This window comes from Rattus norvegicus, chromosome 6 (genome assembly GCF_036323735.1).
Source record: "Rattus norvegicus strain BN/NHsdMcwi chromosome 6, GRCr8, whole genome shotgun sequence".
In the NCBI taxonomy this organism is placed as follows: domain Eukaryota; kingdom Metazoa; phylum Chordata; class Mammalia; order Rodentia; family Muridae; genus Rattus; species Rattus norvegicus.
The window spans coordinates 100421150-100443426 of NC_086024.1; the positions used below are offsets into that span (position 1 = coordinate 100421150).

The following is a 22277-nucleotide window of genomic DNA, read 5'->3' on the forward strand; positions in this document are numbered from 1 at the left end:
TTGGACTCCGGAGGACCTTTCTTGAGATCTGTTTCAGGACTTATTTTTACTCATGTGTATGTGCATCTGAGTGTGTGTGTAGGTGTGCAGGTGCCTGTGGATGCAGGGTCCCTCGGAAGTTACCGGGATTTGAAAGCCAACTGATCTGGGTGCTGGGATCCAAACTTGGCTCATTATAACAGGGCAGAGAGCAGCGCTCAACCACTGAGCCATCTCTCCGGCCCCCTAACAGGTTGTTTTAACTAGTCTCCAGAAGAATTTTAAAAGCCTTTTTATCTTTTTTACCCCTTCTACTCCTCCTCCTGCCCCTCTACTGTCCTCTCCCCCCTTTCTCTCACAGTTCTGGGCAGTAAGTATTTTCCTTCAGTAAGTAGCGTTGATTTGAGTTTTGATGATGCCATGTCTGTGCTTGCCAGCAACCATTGTGACAACATCTATGTCTTTGAATCCATTGCTCAGACTTTGATTTAGATGGAACAAGACATCTTAGATTGGGCTATTGATTGACTCTGTCTTACTATTGGTGTGATTAAGGCAGGCTTAGAGGCAAAAAGAAAGGGGGAAGGTTTTGGATGGTGTCCATTCAAAGCATGCTACCTGTTTTTATAAATGTGGTTTCTAAGCACTGTTAGACATACCCAGACGGAACTGCCTCCCTTTCCGCCCTCCTGTAAAGGTCAAGTGAGGTCAAGAAGAGGTGATCGAAGGCAGGGACTGTCCAAGCTCATAGGATGTCATGTGTTATCTAAAGGAAATGATAGTGAATTAAAACAAGGAAATGATGCATTCCTAATTGTTTACATTTAAAAAACAATTAGAGTGACATTCCTGCTTAATTGTCATGATCCTTCTTGCCCCGTTCTTCCCGGGTGTAATCTGTGTGACAGAATTGCTCTAAAACTCCCCACACCCTTTGTCTGTGATGATTTTCTGACTTCCCTGTCACTACATATAATTGGTTTTTAGTTTTTTTCAAAGAGAAGTCTGAGCATTCGTGGGTAGATAAATCTAGAAGACAGATGATTGTTCACATGGGCAAATGTGCCAGGCTTCCAGCAGCAGGCAAGCAAGCCAGGACACGGCTGGTTAGTGCTTAGAGGAGAAGAAAGACCACGTAACGAGTCCGAGTAGGGGTCAAAACGGTGGTGGTTGAGGTGTGTGTCAGCTGTTGTTTATCCTGGTACCTTAGGGGAAAGGGAACTCTAACCACATAGGCATGAGCTTTCAGGGCCTTAAATACACTTGTGCGCCCTTTGATCTTTTTTTTTTTTTTTTTTTTTTTGGTTCTTTTTTTCGGAGCTGGGGACCGAACCCAGGGCCTTAGCGCTTCCTAGGTAAGCGCTCTACCACTGAGCTAAATCCCCAGCCCACGCCCTTTGATCTTTGCCGAGCCACTGTGGGCACCTCCATGGCACTGCCAAGATTTCTTCCAAACCTCAACTGTCTTTCGACTCCATCCAAGCTGCAGTTCCATCATTCCTACCCAAAGGCTGATGAAGAGCAGCCAGGTTTGCAGGTCCTCAGTTTCTCCCCATCCATTTCATTGTTCACAAGTTCTTATTTTTTTTCATCCAATTTGAATTCATATTTTTGTCCTTTCCGTTGAAAAAATGACTAGGCAGACAATAAAGAGTCAAATGTCTCCTAGATCTTTTAGCTGGAGATGCGGAGGCACGACGAGTCCAGTTACTGAGGCGTAGGAAGGACACCATCCTTCCTGTTTGCCTTTAGCTACTTGCTGGAGTTCAGCAGTGGGATGGAGAGGGTCTCTTGTGGGAAGCAACATCTGAACATAGATGCAGAGGTCAGCTGAGCCTGGGGTGGGCAGGGCAGCCCTGCCTAGGCAGAGGATGGATTGGGGAAAGTGGGAGGCTTGTCAACAACTTAAGAACTCTGTGACTCCCTGGGCAGTGGTGTTGTACGCCTTTGATCCCAGCACTTAGGAGGCAGAGGCAGGTGGATCTCTGTGAATTTGAGGCCAGCCTGGTCTACAGAGGGAGTTCCAAGACAGCCAGGGCTAAAGAGAAAAACTCTGTCTCAAAACTACCCGCTCCCAAAATAAAAAGAAAGAAAAGGAAAAAAAAAAACTGAAAAAATAAATCTGTGTCTGGAGCACAGAGTAGGGGCATCAGAGTGACGGTGATGAGGGTGGGGAGGTCAAAGGTTGCCTCCTAAGTCACATTAGCCATATTGGATATTGTTATAAGAATCTCATCGAGAGGGTTGGGGATTTAGCTCAGTGGTAGAGCGCTTGCCTAGGAAGCGCAAGGCCCTGGGTTCGGTCCCCAGCTCCAGAAAAAAAAAAGAACCAAAAAAAAAAAAAAAAAAAAAAAGAATCTCATCGAGAGAAAATACAGCTTGGAGACAGTTTCTCTGCCTTTGGGTTTGTAAGCGCTGCGTTTGAGCACGGTACAGGTATGTTTGCTATATATGTATGTAGAGAGTCCCATGGAAATGCCGAGTGTCCTGTATGTCCCTCCATTTTATTCAAACAGGGTCTCTCACTGACCCTGGAACTTGCCATTTTCCTACCCTGCTGGCAACCAGCAAGCCTAATGTCCCTTCACTCTCCCTCAGTACTGGGGCTGCAGGTGCATGCAGGGCCACGCCTCATGCTGGGCCAGAGGTGCTTCATACCCTAAGCTATCTTCCCAGTCCTTGGTGTTGCCTGTAATGGTGATGTCTACCCCTAAAGTTATTCCTCATTGCTTCATATTGGAAGGCTTTAGAGAAGAACGAAAGTATCTTCCAGAGGTGTCTGACATCTGTCTTCCTGCTGGCAGGATATCAGTGGTAGACTTAGGATTCTAGTTGTCACCATGTGTCATGGTCATGAGACTATTGCCTCTGACTTGGAAAAAGAGTAGTGACGTTACCACTAACTTGGCCTTTTTGACTGGCCATGCTGGTTATAGTAGAAATCGATAACTGTGTGCTAATGATCAGACAGACCGGGACTTATGAGCAGTAATTTAATCTAGGCAAATAGTCTAAAGAAACTCTTGATTCAGTGAGACCTGTTTGAAAATGACGGGGCCAGGGATAGGAGTGAAAAGAATGCAAATATGCCAGGGAAAAGACACACATGTGTACACGTGGGAACTGTAGAGGTGCCTGTGTCTGAGCGGCATCCATAAGGGGAAGGCTGAGAAGCAATGACATTGGTGTGGTGACAGTGACAGCTTTAAGCATGAACTTGGTATCATCTAGAATTACCTGGGAAGAAAGTCTCAGTGAGGAATTATCTATATAAGGTTGGCTTCTGGGCACGTCATGAGGAATTTTCTTTTTCTTTTTTCCATTTATTTGTTTGCTTGTTTGTTTTACACCTTATCTTTGCTCCTGCTCCCCCTGCTCCTCCCTCACACAGCCGCTCTCCCTATATGTCCTCCCCTTCTCCTCTGAGAGTGTGGAGGTCCCCCTGGGTATTCCCCCACCCTGGCACATCAAGTCTGCAGGGCTATGGGTATCCTCTCCCACTGAGGCCAGACAAGGCAGCCCAGTTAGCGGAATGGGATTCACAGGCAGGCAACAGCTTTAGGGACAGCCCCCATGTCCAGTAGTTGGAGGACTCACATGGAGACCAAGCTGCACATCTGCTACATATGTGCAGTGGCCTAGGTCCAGCCTGTGCATGCTCTTTGGTTGGCAGTTTTTTGAGAGTCCCCAAAGGTCCAGGTTAGTTGGTCTTCATTGGATTAATTGAGGTGGTAAATTCCATCCTGAATGTGGGCAGTGTCTCCTGACGGGCCATGTGAAGGATAGAAGTCAAGCTGAGCACAGGCATGCATGCAGTGATTCATTTCCCTTCTTGACTCACGGTGCTCTGTCACTCGCTGCTTCTGGCTCCCACACTGTGAATTTCTCACCATGATGGACTCTAACTTGGAATTGTTAAACTACAACAAACCTTCGGTTCTTTACATTGCTTACGACCAGGGTGTTTTGTCACAGTCACAAATAAAACTAGAGTAGTCTAAAAGGTAAGCTGTATTCCTCCGTTGAACAAAACACATCCACAAAGCCATAGTTGATGTATACCCGTTAGATTTTTTAAAATATACTGAATGGAACAAACTATAAAGTGATACATACATGGCCTTAATTTCTATAAGAACTTAATGTATAAAGTATAATATAGTAAATATGATAACACATATATGGACTACAAGAGAGTGTTTTGGGAGATATGGTTAGAGGATTAATGGAGGATGGAGTTTAAGTTTCTTTAATATAGAAAATTATATCACTTTAATCTTTGTTTTCAGTCATGTGGGGTTTTTTTATTCTTTAATATATGTCTCACATGATTTAAGATAAAACATTCTATAGTAGTATGCACACTCAAAATAAAATACAGCAGAGGGAGGTGGGCAGGCCATGAGGAAGTGATGGAACTTCCCAGCAGCCAATCAGGACCTGACCAGGGTTCTAACCTCCCTGGCATGAGCCAAAGGAATGTTGCCTGTTTGAAATGTTCGTTTGAGGGATTCTGTTGGCCTTCCTTTCATGGTTGAAAATGGCTTTGGGGGCTAAAGAGCAAGTGGATTTGGGGGGTGATTGGACGTGTTTGGCATACATTGTCTGACCACTGAGGTCTGACATTACAAATGTTGCCTGTGGCATCCTGGGTAACAGTGGTCCTCAGACACCAGCTCGTCAGGTAAGAGGAAGTTTGGGATTCTTGGTGGATGGCAGTGATAGATAACTCTCTCCCAGGGCCAGGTCTCTAGACCACTGGTGCAGGCTGTCTTGTGTCCAGGGGGTGGACATTTGTGGGAGTTTCCAAGGAGGTGAGAGGAGGAAGGTACCACCTGTAACAGTGTACCCACCCTTCAAGTGTGCCACCCTGCAACTGTGCCCCCCCATGCCCTTTCCTTCTCAACCCCATTGCCTCCCTGGCTCTCTCCCTGTAAGTCTATCCTCTACACAGGTTTTCACCAGAGCCCAAGTAAGTTAGGTTCTCAGAACTGGAGGGAACTTGTACAATCATAATTATTCATCCTATTTCAAAGCAGTGACTTATGCCATGTTATTTCAAACATGGTACTCTGCTCTCTTACCAGTGAGAGCTGGCCGAAGTCCAGGCAGGTGCTTATTTTATGTAAACTTTTAATTGTAGAACTGTTTTTCAGGTTTACAGGACAGTTACAAAGATAATGTTGAACGATCCTTATATCTCTGCATAGCATCCCCTGTTGTTAGCGTGCTACAGTACTGGGGTGGGGGTTGCTTTTGGTTTGCTTATGTGTTTTGTAAAGTTAACATGATCCTGTCTGGAACACGCCAGGCAGATGCTTGACCTTCAGCACTGTCTCCATTCGTACATTCTCCCCAACTTGTTGTCTGGTGTCTGGTGCATGTAAGCGTTCAATACATACTTATAGCCATGACCTAGTGGGGAAAGGTGCCTGCCACCAAGTCTGAGGACCCAAGTTCAATCCCTGGGATTAGAGGGGGAGAAGCAAGTCCTGCAGGTTGCCCTCTGATGTCCAGACATGTGTATGCACACATATGTCCACACACACACGCACACATATGTAGACACACACATTAAATAAATCTAATTTAAAAATAAAGCAGGATTAGCCATTGAAAATGAAGTGAACACAAATGCCTCACTGATAACTTAAGTTCCTAAAACACTGGAAAAGATCAATGACTCCTTTATAATGTCTCCCACCTTACACAGGTCTTTATTTGTTTGGTATGCTAGTGTGTTATGGGAGTGTGTGCACACATGCTTACACACATGCACACATGATTGCACATGTGCATACATGCTTACACATGTGCATACATGCTTGCACATGTGCATACATGATTGCACATGTGCACCCAGGTAAGTTTTCTGCCTCTCATCCTGAGGTAGGATTGCTGGGATTGCAGATATGAGTCACCACATTGGGTTTTCTTCTTTTTTCCGGCTGTGGGTTGAACACAGGTACACAGGATTGCTTGGCTAGCACATGTGTCCACTGAGTCGCCTCCCCAGTCACCAGGCTGTTAAGCTCATTACCAACTGGCTGGAGGTCGAATTTAGTCTCCGTATCATGACTTGGTGTTTTCTCACTCACTGACTTGTTTTGTACTGCTGATATGTAGAAGTGAGCACCTACTATTTGCCTGGGCCTCCTAGTTTATGAATACCAAGTATAAACTTGGGAACTGATGGCTCTTCTGTGTCTGTTTCCCTTCTTTAAGGTTATATGTTATATGTCAGTATATAATAAAGTATATAATATAAAGGTAATACTGGAATGTATGCTATCACGACAAAAATGTCTCATATTGGGGGAGGAGTGCCAGTGCAGGGATTAATTATTCTTTGGGAATAAAACCCATCTTTGGTAGCGCCCAAATACACTTCTTTGAAACCTTTAACCTGAGTCAGTAGGAGGAACGGGAATGGGTTGAAATCAAGGAAAATGAAAGTGGTTCATTTGGACGGGAGGCTATTCAGCAATTAATCTTTTTATGTTTTCAGAACTCAGCTGTGGAAATGATTTTGTCAAAACAACTTTCTCTGAATGTTCAAGAAAGCATGCAAAACGCCCAAGATGAGCGGGAAGTCAATGAGCTGCGAAATCAACCTTTAGAATTGGACATTATGTTAAGAAATGAACAATTAGAAAGGATGGAGGTATGTGAACATGAAAACCACTAACGGCATGATTGCACCGTTTACCCAGTGCAATACAATATATTTTAATTACTAAAAACTTGCTTGTATGGAGTGAAAAGTCTTATTTAACCTTTGCCTGATGATCAATCTGGTAACTATATAATTATGTACTAATCAGTAAGTTGTACAACCCCAGCCGTTTGAGAAGTGGGAGAGCTTAATGAATGTTCGACTTCGTTCTGTAGCACAAAGTTCCTGAAAACTTCAGTGACAGTTTGGAGAATCAGACTCACCGTACATTTTCACAGCCCTGTGCCGTCTGTCTATGGACAGACTGTCTTTCCAATGACCAGTGTATTGGGGCCTCCTCCTTTAGATTGACAGCTGTGCTTATATACAGTAATAATGTAATTTTAGTTATTAAACCTGAAAACCTCATACATGGCCATGTTTCTAAAAGTGAAACTCTAGATCAAGAGTTCCAACCTGTGGGTCTCAATCCCTTTGTGGGGTCCACTACCTCTTTCACAGACCATCAGAAAACAGCAGATGTGTGTGTGTGTGTGTGTGTGTGTTTGAGACAGGGTTTCTCTGTGTAACCCTGGCTGTCCTGGAACTTACTCTGTAAACCAGGCTGTCCTTTAACTCAGAGATCCACCTGCCTCTGCCTCCCTAGTGCTGGGATTAAAGGTGTACACCACCACCACCTGACTGGAAACACAGATATTTACATTGCAGTCATAACAGTAGCAAAATTACAGTTATGAAGTAACAGCAAAAATGATTTCATAGTTGGGGGGTCACCACAGCATGAGGAACTGTATTAATGGTCAGAGCATCAGGAAGGTTGAGAACTGCTGGTCTAGATGATTTCTGCTGTTTCAGACAGCTCTCCAGAAGAGTAAACATGGATCTAAGTCAGGAGAAGGGTGATAGCCTACAGGCTGATCTGTGTGACTTTCCTTAGGAATTATATACCCACTTGGAAGCAAGAAGAGCAGCCACTGAACTTCTGGAACATTCACAGCTCAACCAAACAGAAGAGCAAGCCGCAGTTCCGCCCACGGCCAGATCTTCTGGGTGCCACTTGGGCAGCCTACAGCAGGAGCTTCTCACCTTGAAGAAAATTAAAGAAAAACAGCATGGCCTCCTTAGTGGTTTTCAAGACCAGCTGGTTGTAGCGGAAGCCTCTCTGAACACCTTCTTGACAGAAGTGGAAAGCTTCAAAATGTAAGTGTAAGAACCCGGGACTTGGGATCTTTGCTCCCTTGTAGCCCAGTGTTCCAGTTTCTTCTATAGAAGGACATCAGGATTGTAAAACCATGCACAGAGACCAATTCCATGTTGGACATCAGTTCGCTATGTTCAGGAGGCTCTAACAGAAAGTTACAGACTGGGTAACTTATGAATAGCGACTTACTACTGTGTTGAGGTTGGAGAGTCCAAGTTCTCAGATGCTGGCCAACTTTGTGTCTGATGAAACTTCCCTCTACTTTAGCCAGCCATGTCTTCCTAGGGTAGAATGAGCTCTGGGGACAGGGATGGGGGTTGGGAGTGTCTCTTAGCTATTCCTGTTCAGAAAGGCCCCACCTCGCAATACCACTATATATGGTCACTTAGCTTTCAACATAAACCATTTGTACCCAAGACCCAGTTTCAGAAGAACAATTAAAGGGTCTTCCAGATGACTGATGAGTAAAGGCACTTGCCACCAGGGTTAGCAATTTGAGTTTGGTACTCGGTGGAAGGAGAGAACTGCTGCCCACCCAAGTGTCCCCTACCCCATAAATAAATATGTTTTTAAAAAGCAAACAAACCCAGGAAATGGCAACAATAAAATAAGAATTTGATTGGGATGAGCATAGGCATTCAAACCATAGCAGAAGCTGTGTAAGAAAACTATTGGATTCATGCTGTGTGTGTGTTACTGAGTACTGTGTTTTACACATAATTTATTAAACAATAGTGTAAATATCATATATATGTATATATATACACATATATATGTGTATATATATATATATATATATATATATATATATATATATATATATAGCCTAGAACCAATATAATCGGTTTAGATTACTGCATATCGAATATTACATATCTTAATTATTTCATTTAAATATGTGCATTCTGGGGGTCAGCAAGATGTCTCAACAGATAAAGGTACTTGTTGACATGCCTGACAATCTGAGTTCAGTTCCCTGACCCTTGTGTCTTAGTGTTTCTATCGCTGTTAAGTGACACCATGACCATGGCCTCTCATAAGGAAAACCGTGTAATTGGGGCTGGCTCACAGCTTCAGAAGTTTTGTTCATTATTAGCACGATGGGAAGCATGACTGCACACAGGCAGACATGGTGCCGGAGAGGAGGTGAGAATTCTACATCCAGATCACCAGGCAGCAGGAAGAGACAGTGGCCCACTAGTCCAGGCTTGAGCTCCTGAGTCCTCAGAGCCTGCCCCGGTGACACACTTCCCCAAGGCCACACCTACTCCAGCAAGGCCACCCTTCCTAATAGTGCCACTCCCTAGTGACCAAGCATTCAAACTCATGAGTCTATGGGGCCATTCCTAGTCAAGCCACCACACTGTATAAACATGGACGGGGAGAAATGACTCCACAAGGTTGTCCCCTGGCCTCTCCATGAGATCTGTGGCCTGCGTCCCCACACATCCATCAGGCACTCATAATAATAAATATGTTTTTCCTTTGGCTATGAAAACAACAAATGGTAGATAGAGAGATCTTAATGTATACATATTTCTTATCATAAAGGTTTGTTTTGTGCATATCTCTAAACGGACTTTATTTTCAGTACTATCCCTTAAAACAATTTTATATTCATAAGACTGGCTGTTCTTGGTGGAAGGAAGGGTGGTAACAAGGGGTTTGCCTACTGTGGTAACTTCTCTGACTTAGACTGAGCTTGGGGAGAGAGACTTTCCATTTACAAGTCATTTGCATATCTTCCTTTCATTGCCTCACTCCTTCCCCTTCATTTTTATTCTTTTTCTAGAGGCTCGCTAGACAGTGCAACCTATCTGGGGAAAATCAAGAAGTTCCTGGGATCAGTGGAAAAACAGAAAGGCTCTTTGAGCAAGCTTCGCATGGAGTGGACGTGTCTGTCCAGCCTCCTGACGGCCGCAGATCGGAAGCTGGTGGAGAGCCAACTGAGGCAGCTTGAACTTGGGTGGGAACTTGTGGAGCACCTGGCTCACAGAAAGTGTTTCCAGCAAGCCACAGAGCACAGCGAACTCACCCACCTCCTGAAGAGGGCCCAGGACCTTACGGTTTCCCTGCACGAGCAGCAGCAGTGCCTAACACTAAGTCTGAACGCTGCGGAACAGGCAGAGGTCGTGGACATGGTCACGCCAGCCGCTGAGCTCCAGACAATCAAGTACGAGTTTTCTGGTTTAAAGCGGCAAGCTGAGCTCCGTATGAAGAGGCTTTGGGGAGAAAAGGATAAGGAAACTCTGGACGATGCAATAAGTAACTTGAATAAGCAACTGGAGGCGCTGGAGCCGTTAAACCGAGAGGTAGAAAATCGGGTTAAAAAGTGTGACCTCCAGAACAAGGTAAAGGAGACTCTGTCATGGGTCAAGAATACGCTGGCAGACCTCACTGCTCCCATCGCCCTTCTCCCTGACGACATCCTTTCTCAGATCAGAAAGTGCAAACTCATCCACGATGGCATTCTGGGTAAGCAGCAGGCAGTGGAGTTGCTGGTGGAAGAGGTCAGAGGCATCGCCCCGAGCCTTGCGACGAGTGAGAGGGATGGTTTAAACACTCTCCTGGAGGATTTACAGAACCAACACCAAGCACTGCTTTTAAAATCCACTCAGAGGTCCCAACAACTAGAACTGAAGTTGGAAGAAAGAAGCAAATTGTTTGCGATTATAGGAAAGGCTCACCTCACGCTTGAAGAAAGCGAAACACTGATGTCTCCCATGAGGGAAAGAGCCTCCACGGAAGCCGAGCTGGAGCCTCGCCACGCCACCTTGAAGGCGTTCCAGCAACAGCTGCAAGACATGGAGAGCTCGATCTCAGCCCATCTTCAGGAACTCACAAATGCCTACAAGGATGCAAACGTGTTTGAGAGATTGTTTCTGGATGATCAGTTAAAAGCTCTCAAAACAAGGACCAACAGGACACAGAGATCCCTTCAGAGTAACTGTAACGAACTCGAGCACAAGATCAAGTCTTACAGAGAACTCCACAAAAAAACAGCGCTGCTTCAGAAAGAGGCTGAGAGCATCCAGCATGGCGGACGTCTCCCGCCCCATCAAGAGCTGAAACAGGATGCCAAAGAGCAACTCAGTCATTTTAGAGACAAGCTGGCTGCCATTCGAGGCAGCATCTCACAAGTGTTGACATCTGAAGAAGTGTTTGACTCTATAGGGCTAAGCTGGGACAGCTCACTGCTTGAACGGTTACAAACCCAAGTGTGTGAAAGGGAGAGGGAACTGGAGGAAAGAGTTAGGCAGCTGGACACGTGGTTAATAGCACGGGACAGATACCAAGCATTGCTAAGTAAGGTGAGGGCTGTGGATTTACAAATTAAGAAAGGGGCTGAGTCACTGCAGAAAACCCCCAGTACCTCACCAGAAAACACCCTGCTCAAAGCACAAACTTTGATTCAGAAAATTGAAAAATCCAAACGCTTGCATGGCGAGATAATCAGGAAATTAAGCAACAACGAGGCTTTTGACGACTCGTTCAAAGAGAGCGAGATGCCACAACTAAAGCTAAGTGCAGAAGAGAATTCTAGGCTTCAAGAGGCCCTCCAGAACATGCTGCTAGAATTGCAACCAAAAGAAATGGGTGAAAAGGCGTTCCAAGATAAGCTAGAAAACTCCCTACATGTTTTAAAGCAAATAAAGTCTCGGTTAGAGCAGCCTTTATGTGTAAATTTGGGGGTTCAGCATATTCAACACGAGCAGGAGACTTGGGAAGCATTCGGGGAGCAAGTTGAGGCAGAAATGTGTGGTCTTAGAGCCATGAGTGTTACCGGGGAGCAAAGAGAAGAAAACGCTTCTGGAAACGGTGACATGGAGGCAAAATTACGGGACATTGAAGGTCTTCACATGGAACTTAGCAAAAGCATTGATTTACGCACAGTAAGTTGTCTCTGAAATTAGGCGTTTAAGGAAGGTGTTGATCCTTACTGGCTGTTGTTTTGCTCCAGGTTATGTCAGTACTTCTAAAGGGGGTCCAGGTTCTACAGAACTCTCTGCAGGAAGACACCTGCCTTCTAAAAGGCCGAGAGCCGCTTTATCATGTTGACTCGCTTAGTGTTAAACTGCAGTGCCTTACTGAGAAGCGATGAAGCAGACATCTTTGTTTCCTTCATAAGCCCCATTGAAATCAGAACAAGGGTTTTTTCCCCCTTTAGTGATAGTAAAATGATATAAAGTAGAAGTTTGGTACAGAGGAAAGGACAGCAAGTATAACTAATGTTTATTTAGAACTTACTTTGTGCTGGTAGAGGGTGTTTTGGTTAGCCTTGATAAGTGGAAATTGAGGGCTAGGGGTGTAGCTCATTGGCAGAGTGCTTGCCTAGCGTGGGCCAAGCTCCTGGGTTCACTGAAAAGAAAAGTTAAAATAAGAAAGTTGTATCTCAGAAACATGAAGATCTTCCTGTGGTGTTCGTACAGCAGCAACAAAAATCAGGATTCAGATTGACCTTTGTCTAAGTCTACAGCAGGCAACCTTACATGTAAGGCCCACTGGCCAAATCCTGTCCATGCGCTTGATTTATAAATAAAGTTTTATTGGGGCACAGCCATACCTGTTATTTAGGTAATGTCTGTGGCTGCCTTCTTGCTGCAACAGCAGGGTTGGGTAGTTGTGATAGCTTGCTGACTTCTGTTGGAGAACAACTCTAGCACGCTCCCTGTCTCCTTCTGATAGCTGGCAAGTGTCTTAGTGAGGATCCCAATGTACCAGTAGTGGTTAGCTGGTACCCAGTACTCTTCTCTAGCTCGTTATCTTTAATCTACAGAAGGGGGAACCTCATTTCTTTTACTCAGAGTTAGTATAAGATAGTGGGTATAAACGCCATAGACGTATAAGAGACGGTAAATCCTTGTGTGCTATTTAAATGGCTTTGTAAGAAATGCTGAATAATTCTAGCACCTCGTTTGCTTTTAACGGTTTCCAGAAACAGTCTGTATAACAGAGTATAGCACTTACCCCACCCAGGAATAATTTGATTAGGGCTGGACGGGAAGAGATCTTTAAGTTCATTTGCTGTTTCCATGACAAGGCCGAGCTATAGGGACATCCGATGATGTCTGAACTGAGTTGACGGCAGATGTGCTAGTCATTCGAAAAGCAAGAGGTCTGGCTCCTTGGAGGCTGTTTTCATTTGTCTGTAGATAGTAAGGTTGTAGATATTATATGCAGTGCTTCATCCCATTCATAGCCTTGTGCAAGAATCCCAAAATAGGAATTATATACGACAAGATTAGTGAGACGTTACTTTAATTTTAAATTAGATTTTCTCTGAAAATATGACTGTTTTTCCTTTTAGTTACACATTTTTAAATATTAATGGTAGTGTTATAAAAAAACCTATATAAAACCTATAAGAACAAGCAGTCAGCTCTCCTAAGACTCAGGGAATGAGTGAATGCACCATATTTGAGAATAACAGTAATCCCCCAAATTGGGAAATAACATGACAGTGCTTGATCTCCCAATTCACCAGGGTGTCCTGAATGATGCCTATGAAAGTGCGACCCGCTATGACGAGCTAGTCACCAGGGCAGCGAGGATCATCACGACCCTGGAAGCCACACTTTCATCGTTCAGAGTAGACCTTCACAATCCCCGAGAGTCACTGGAGCAGGCCCGCCTTCAACAGAAGGAGTTGCAATTGGTGGTGGCTGATTTACAGGGCCTCACTGAGGCACTAGGGGCTATCTCCAGCCCTGAGGCCAAGGAGCAGCTTCATTGCACCTCACAAGCATTAGCAACTAATAATTCAGCCATGAAGGCAGGGCTGCAAGCCCAGGAGGCTGAGGAGGAAAGGTAGGTTGCCTGTACTTTCTTTCTTTTTTTTTTTTTTTAAGATTTATTTATTTAATGTATACAAGTACACTGTAGCTGTCTTCATACACACCAGACCTCATTACAGATGGTTGTGAGCCACCATGTGGTTACTGGGAATTGAACTCAGGACCTCTGGAAGAGCAGTCGGAGCTCTTAACCGCTGAGCCATTTCTCCAGCCCCTTGCCTGTACTTTCAATTAGCAGAGCATTGTTTTATATGTCTTTATAATTAATTAATGTGCACATCGGGGGACATCTGAATGTGGGAAAGTTTTAAAAAGTCGCCAAAGAAAACCATGCTAGGTGTTTTATTATATTTTAATTTCTTCTTGTTTAGTATTTGATACATATAATAATAGTACATATAAAATGCGTAGATAGTATAAGGGATGAAGACAAGACAAACATCTTTTTACCCAGTGTCCAAAATAAACCTCATTAACTTGAACTCTCTCATGAGCTCCTCCTTCTCCCTTCACTAGGAAATAATCAATTCCCTAAATTTTATATTGTTGTATTTTTGCTGTATTTATGTCCTGTTCTGCAATCTTCATTCTGTTCTTCTGTAGCTCCACATTTTTCAAGCTCATAAGGTTTAGTCACACTCTTGTCTGTAGCGTAGCACACTTCATTGTTGATGGACGTTTGAGTTTCTAGTTCTTGCATTAAACAACAGTGCTTCTAGGAACATGTTGAAGAACAGGAGCCTCCCTTGGTTATGTAAGATTGTGGTAGCCCAGATCAAGGGGATGCAACTCCTAGCATTAAATTGCCCACTAATTTCCACTAAAGCCAGTACATATTCTAGTTATTCCCCCTCCTTGCTAACACTTGTCATTAAACAGTAAGGGTGGGCTGGAAGTGGCTCAGTGTGTAAAACTGCTTGCTTTGCAAACATTGAGGACCCAAGTTCAAATCCCCAGAACCCATGCAAAAACTTGGGCATGGCCTCTTCATGCACCTGTAATCCCAGCTCTACAGGGGCAGAGCTAAGAGGATTGCTGTGCCTTGCTGGCAGCCAGTCTGCTCCAGGTTCAATGAAGGACCCTGTCTCAAGAGAGAAGATAGGGAATAACAGAGCAGGTCACTAGATGGCCTCCTTGGCCTTCATGCATGTGCCGAGGTGGGCTCTTCTGTTCACATATGTGTCTATACCTTGTGTGTGTACAGAATAAGAGGCTGGCAGTCAGGTGACTCACATGCGAACACAAATGCACACACACAAAGTGTAGTGTGTTTTTGTTTATTTTGTTTTTTGCTGTTGTTTTGAAACTACCATCTTGCTTCAAACTCACTATGTAGACCAGAATAGCCTTAAACTTAAGGCAATCCCCTGCCTCAGCTTCCTGAGTTGAGTGTTAGGATTTCAAATTTGAGAGTTTTTATTTTAAGTTATCTATTAATTTTGTTTTTGTTTTTAACTAGGGAGTAAACACAAGGTCACACATATGCTCTACCCCTGACCTACATTCTAGCTCCCCCCAAACAGAATTTTAAATTATCCTCACTGGGAGATTTAGGCAGTGCCTACTTAGTGTATATAATTTATAGTGCTTTAAAAAATACATCACGAATATAAACTATCCCCATTTTATTTTTTAACTATATAACATTCTCCCTTTTCCTCATTGTAACAAATATTTTATAAAAGTAATCACAATCCATGTATACAATTCTGTGATGACTTGTTGCAACTTACTTAACCTTGTTTCTTGCTAGATAGTCTTTTTGCTGTTTTAATTATTGCAATTATGTATAAAAGGCTTTTACTACTCAATAATTTTTATCCTGATTTTGGTAAATTCTTTATATTTGAGATTAACTCTCTAAAACACGCAGCTAAAATAGGAATCCAAGTGAATCCATTTTTAAGATTACATGACTTTCTCCCAGAATTCAGCTTACTTACGGGTCATTGGTAGTGCATAAAAAAATCCCCGGCTCTTAATCTCGCTCTTCCTCTCCCTCTGTGTTTATGTCTGTCTGTCTGTCTGACTGCCTGCCTGTCTTAATGTATCTGTCCGCTTAAAGCCATCCCTATGTACCTTTGGGGATGAGTAGTCAATAAAAATGTTTAAATGCCTATAATGGCAAAACAAAGAAGCAAACAAACAAAACCCCTTTGTGTGTGTATGTGTAGGGGATGCCTTAATGAGAAATTAACTTAATTATTTTCTAACTGCCTCTTCAGGTGCCTGGAGAATTACAAATGCTATAGAAAAATGAAAGAAGAAATTTGCTCTCAGCTCAGGAAAATGGAGGCAGAACTCGGACAGTCCATATTTCCATTGCCCAGGTCTTACAAAGAAGCTTTAGCACGCCTGGAACAGAGCAAGGTAACACATCAGTTTGTGGGTATCTGTGTAAAGACCCAGGAGGACAAACAGGTGGCATCAGCAGAGGGCACAGCTCAGCTATAACCCATGGAGGTCGGTCTTCAAACACCCGTGAAAGTGTCCCAACCGGAGGCTGAGGTGGGAAGTTGATCTGACCCCTTCATTTGATCAGATCCATGGTCTCCCCAACCCCAGCATCCTGCCCTGTGGACCACCTTTCTAAACCTTCCCTTTCCTGATGTTTTGACAGAACGGTCACTGCATCTGTCCAGTTTTGATCATTTCCTGTACCATTGCTAAGTTATTTATTTATTTGAGTCAGAGTCTCCTGTATCCCAGGGTTCTCCTGACTCTACCCTTCCTCTGCCTCAAGTGCTGAGGTCACAGGCATGAGCCCACATCCCTGGTTTTACGTTAGTTTTGTTTGGTTTATTTTTGTTCACACAGTAGACAAGCCCCGTCCGACTTTGATGCATCCTCAGCTTGGAAAACAACTTTGATTTTTGCTTATTTTCATGTTAGAAACAGGGGTGCTATGTTGTTATGCTTTGGGTTTCTGTTCTTCTTATTTCTTATTTCTTTTCTTTTACTTCTTTTAAGATTTATTTATTTTATGTGACTACACTGTTGATGTCTTCAGACACACCAGAAGAGGGCATCAGATCTCATTACAGATGGTTGTGAGCCACCATGTGGTTGCTGGGATTTGAACTCAGGACCTCTGGAAGAGCAGCCAGTGCTCTTAACCACTGAGCCATCTCTCAGCCCCATTTGGGTTTCTTAGCTACTTATTTATTTATTTATTTTTGAGGCAGAGTCGTGCCAAGGGGCTGATCTTGAACTTGCAGTCTCTCCGCCTTTGCCTTCTGAATGTTGGGATTACAGGTGGGAGCCTTCGCTTCCAGCTTGTCATTGTGATTTAGATGAGGCTTTTCATCTGCCAAAAAGACACTGAGCAAAACAGATGCATTGCTGGTTGACAGAGTAAACACTGTGTAAATGACCTTGCAAAATATTTACCTTTGAGAATCTTTCCTAACTCTAAAAAGTTTGCTTTCGGGTTATTTTAAATTCCCCACCCCTCCCCATACTCACCCCGCATTCATGCAGAATGTAATACGTAAATTTTTCTCTCCCAGACCCTAAGTGATTTCAAAGGAGGTGAATCTGGCCATAGTTGAAGAATATTAAAGTCATTAACTGGCCCGCATGGCGTCTCACCTTTAATATCAGTGCTCAGGAAGCAGAGGCAGAAAGATCTAAAAATCCTTAACTGTGCCACACTTCAGAATGAAAAGAGTGTAGACCTTAGCCGTTCATATTCCTTTCTCTTACAAGGTGCTAACATCAAATCTCCTGTCAACCAAAGAGGACTTGGTGAAACTCCGTCAGGCCCTCCGACGCCTGAGACGCAGGTGCACAGAAAACGATGCCACGCGTATGCTTGGCGTGGCCTCTGCTCTGTGGGAGACGTGGCTGGGTTTGCTGGAAGCCGCCAGAGAGTGGCAACAGTGGAATGGAGAGCTGAAGAGAGAGTGGAAGTTCATCAGTGAGGAGGTGAGTCCTTTACTCCCAACTGGCAAACCCTGCTGTGAGGCTGGCTTCTCTTCACTGCATTCTCATCCTTTCATTTGTACATCAGAGAGACACCACTTGTGAACGTCTGTCCAGGTCAGGCTTTCAAAAAGCCCCTGAGAAATTCTAAAGCCTCTTTCATAATAGTGGTGCTTTTTTTAGGTATCCTGCAATTCTCCCTGGAATCCATGCCCTCCCTCCATCTTTACATGGTTCTGGGGATCAAACCCAGGTCTCCAAGCTTGCACAGCAAGCACCTTTAACCGCTAAACCAGCTTGTCAGCCCTCAGACCATTCTTACTAGAGAGGTAGTCGGCTTCTTGCTGGTGAAGCTTTAAGCTTCATTTTTTTTTTCCGGAGCTGGGGACCGAACCCAGGGTCTTACGCTTGCTAGGTCATTGCGAAGGTGAGTTAATCCTTAAAAATAACTGCCTTTGCATTCATGACAGCAAGGATTAGCACGGAGTAATGTGCGCGATAACTGACTAATAAATCAGCTCCAATTGTTAAGTGTGGAAATTAGTTATGGTGGGCCTAAAAATATGAAATTCTATGCTTTCTGAAAAGTGTCTCAAAGAAGACCTCTCTGACTCTGTCAGTCCCGACGATAGATTAGGCATGGTTAGGACTTATATATATTAAGAAAGAAAATGAGAAATCGCAGGAGACCATAGTATTTGGTCTTTCCATTGTGCCATGGATTCATGAGGTACAAATCAGAACAGAGGTTGAAAATTCTCTTTCCTTCATTTCAAAGTTTCTGGTGAATTTTCTGAGGATAGAAACATAATGAATCTAAACTTAATTGGTAGGAGATCACCCACGGTCAGCACTGCCCCACTGACCTGCTTAGATCTTAATACTCTTGAAATCAGTGTCACTTCAGCAGTGCTGGTGGGCCTTAATCAGTGAGCAGTCTCTTGGATGTTCAAACTCTAAGAAACTGTCAATCATCCCGGCTCTAGCGAGAGTCCCTGCCTGTCCACGATGACAGCGATCACCAGGCCCCTACCCTGTTGTCGAGAAATGTTCAGACATGTGCTTCTGGGTCCTTGCCTTGGCCTTAGGAAGTCACTATCTTTGCCATTTGATACTTAGGGAAACTGAGGCTCTGATTAATATTTCTTCTTACTTAAATAGTGGCCCAAGAGCCCTAACCGTAGACTGACTGTGTGGCAAGCCCCGGTGGGTTTCTGAATCCATACTAAAGGCTCTTCCATACAGTTATAACCTGGCAACCCAGCTATGCCTTGTACCTAGTGGGCACTCAGTAGGTATTTGTTGAGGGAAAACACTTGTTCAAATCCAAGCCTTGGCTGATTCTGAGCTTTTACTGTTTTATCACACTGCTGTTTCATAGCCATTTGAAGTCATATCATATTAGTTTCAGTCTTCCTCATTTAATTCTTTCTAATTACTCAAACAAACATTAGACCAGAATGTAGTAAAAAATAATGTTTTTAGACAAAGCTCCCTGAAGCCCAGGCTCACCACAAAGTAACTGTGCCCCTGAAGACGGCCCTGCATGTCTTAATCTTTCTGCCTCTCCCTCCCGAGCCCTGGGGTTACAGATGTGTGTTACTATCTGGTTTGGGCAACGGTGGAGCCAGGGCTTTGTGCGTGGGGCAAGCATTCCTACCAATCGAGCTCTGTTCCCAGCCTAACAACTGTATAACTTCAAAGGCCAGTACACATAAAAACATGTAATCACAGGAATACAGTTGTTGAAGTGAGCACTCTCAGTGTGCCTGCCTTAGCTCTTGCAGCCATGGAAAGGGTGATCTTCTGCCAGACTGTGAAGCCATCAACGTGGTGGCAGCTGTGCTCTTGGCTAGAAGACATCACTGTTGTTGCCTGTGGCGTGTTGGAATCCCCTCCCGGAAGGAAAAGTTCCGACCAACCGTTGACATTCCTGCCTGCAAGGAGCAAGTGGAGAAAGGGTCATTTAACCCAAGCTAGAGTTTCCAGGCACTCTCTGTGTTTTTCTGCCCTAACTGCCTGTGTCCTCAGGGTCTAGGGGAGGAGCTAGAGTGTGTAGGCTGGGAAGACTAGGGGAAGGGGCTCTATCTGTGCGGTGATCCTAAAGCCATCCTCCAGGCAGGGTGAAGACTTCAGCACCAGGTCAGCCAGGTTCCTGTCAGTAATTCTTCATGCTCTGTAAGTAAGCCCAGTAAACTCAGGGTCCCCAGACTTCAGGAGGAAGGGGTTTTCCTTAGAACCTGGTGGGAATGGGGATAGGGTGTACATGTTTTAGCAACAATACATAAAGTCAGTGGAACTCAGTAATATTCAGTCACTTGCCCGAGTTCACAGGTGACAAGAGAGGTTGGAAACTTACATGTTGTGTTCAATCACTGAGCTTCTAGGTTAACAGCTATCTGTGTCTGTCAGTGGATACATGATCGTGTGGGTTGTGGGTACCAGTATGGATGTGTGTGTGTGTGTTGCTAGAGAACAAACCAAGAGCTTTGTGCATGCCAGGAAAGCTTTCTGCCCCTGACCTGTATCCCTGACCTGTTGTATGATCTTAATGGAACCCTTATTCATTCACTAAAAATGGTACCTTCCCTGTACCTACCTAAGACCTAGCCATGCAAGATTCTGCTAGCTGGCACTGCCGGCCCCTTTGTGTCACTGTGATAAAATACTTTGACAAAAGCAACTGAAGGGAGGAAAGGTTGATCTGGGCTCAGGGTGCACGAGTACAGTCTGTCATGGCTCCTGCTGGCAGGAGCTTGAGGCAGGTGATGTCATAGCATTAGTCAGGAAGAAGACAGTGATTTGACTTTTTCCCCTTCAACACAACACCTTACTTTTTAAAGCTACTTGTCATTATTGATGTCCTAGTTAGCTCCAGCTGCCCACTTCTCACAGCGTCCTCATCTGAGGAAGCCTCAACAGAGGAAGTTCTCAGATCAGACTGGGCTGTGGTGCTGTCTGTAAGGGATTGCTGTGATTGGTAATTGAAGAGGTGGGCCTAGCCCAGCCTGCTGAGGCCCCTGGCTGTGTCAGAGAACCAGCTGAGCCAGTGAGGAGTGTGAGCTTGGGAGCGAGCCCGAGAGCACAGGAGAAACAGCTCAGTTCCCTGCCCTGACTTCCTTCAGTGATGGACTGTGGTCATAAATGGGTAAGACAAAACAAACCCTTTCCTTCCCCAGGTTGGTTTTGGTCAGAGTGTTTTTATCACGGCCATGGAGAGGAAGCTAGAACTGACTTTTAGAATAATGGTTTTATGCCTTGGGGGGGGGTCTTGATGCAATGGGGCATCAAGTGCCGGAGCAAAGTGATTTCTTTAGAGATAACTGGGGATAGGAAGTTGGCATCATCTCATACTGTTGGGCCCCACCATCGCTTCTTCCTTCATTCCTGATTCTTCAGGTTCCAAGACTTCACTCTCCTTTACTGTGTGTGCGTGTGTGTATGTGTGTGTGTATGTGTGTGTGTTTGAATGTGTGAGTGGTATGTGTGCATGTGCATGAGTGTGTGTGCATGTGTGAGTGTGGGTGTGTGCATGTGTGAGTGTGCGAGTGTGTGTGTGCGCATGTGCATGAGTGTGTGAGTGTGTGTGCATGAGTGTGTGTGAGTGTGCGTGCGTGTGCATGAGTGTGTGTGTGAGTGTGCGTGCATGTGAGTGTGTGTGCATGTATAAGTGTGTGAGTGTGTGTGCATGTGCATGAGTGTGTGTGTGAGTGTGTGTGTGAGTGTGTGTGCATGTGTGTGTGCATGTGCGTGAGTGTGTGTGCATGTGTGTGTATGTGAGTGTGTGTATGTGCATGTGTGTGTGAGTGTGTGTGTGTGTGTGCGTGCATGTGTGAGTGTGTGTGTGTGTGTTACCATGGTTCTTCACCTGTACGATGAACCTTAAATTTTATTAGGATTTTACATCCCAGGAAAGTCACCAGATGGTACAGAGACTTTTTCAAGGGCAGTGCCTATTATTCTGACTGTTTTCCTGGCTCAGGGACTTTATCAATTCAGCATGAAGCTTGCTGAGTTTTGGTTAATACGGTCACATGACTACCAACAAAATAAAAATGTAGCACACTTCCATCGTCACTGAACATTCCCTCATGCCTGTGGTGTTTGTTTTTATACCCGAGCAGGATACTGTTGGGTGGCTGGATGACAGTTGCCCATTCACAGGTTGAGCATTTGTGTGCTGGCTGGCTGGGCTTTGTGTCTCAGTCCCAGCCTTACAGCAACTTTGCCCTGAGAGTGGGCTCGCCAGCACGGGGTTGATTTTGTAAAGTGGCGCCAGGTGGGAGGAAGCAGACAGAAATGGCCTCAGAGGCTGTTTCATATTCTTTGCAGTCATCCATTTGTTCATTTGTGACCATCACACCAAGTGACACCTGACTGCATTCTGGGTTACACATGAGGCTCAACCCCAATAATTTTAGAAACCTTAGCTCTACCATTAGTCTCCTGTCAGCGTTTTTTTTTAAAGATTTATTTAATTATTTATTTATTTCATATATGTAAGTCCACTCTCGCTGTCTTCAGATGCACCAGGAGAGGGCATTGAATCCCCATTACAGATGGTTGTGAGCCACTGTGTGGTTGCTGGGAATTGAACTCAGGACCTCTGGAAGAGCAGTCAGTGCTCTTAACTGTTGAGCCATCTCTCCAGCCCTCCTGTTGGCATTTCTGTTCCTTTATTAGCCTGCTGCTTCTAAGCGGG

General features: G+C 44.5%; 1 protein-coding gene across 13 annotated transcripts in view; it reads left to right on the top strand.

Annotated features, from left to right (window-relative positions):
• The window catches only part of Syne2 (spectrin repeat containing nuclear envelope protein 2), a 313636-nt gene that overhangs the window by 148421 nt on the left and 142938 nt on the right, over nt 1-22277 (top strand). For 12 of the 13 annotated variants that reach the window (NM_001427326.1, XM_039113258.2, XM_039113264.2 and 9 more), the window contains exons 46-51: nt 6488-6643; nt 7593-7855; nt 9649-11749; nt 13342-13664; nt 15877-16021; nt 17360-17578. In NM_001427326.1, the coding sequence (NP_001414255.1) occupies nt 6488-6643; nt 7593-7855; nt 9649-11749; nt 13342-13664; nt 15877-16021; nt 17360-17578 (3207 nt within the window). Of the gene's footprint in view, nt 1-4181; nt 4664-6487; nt 6644-7592; nt 7856-9648; nt 11750-13341; nt 13665-15876; nt 16022-17359; nt 17579-22277 lie in introns of those variants that run through there. The other variant, XM_039113270.2, reaches the window with a different exon arrangement.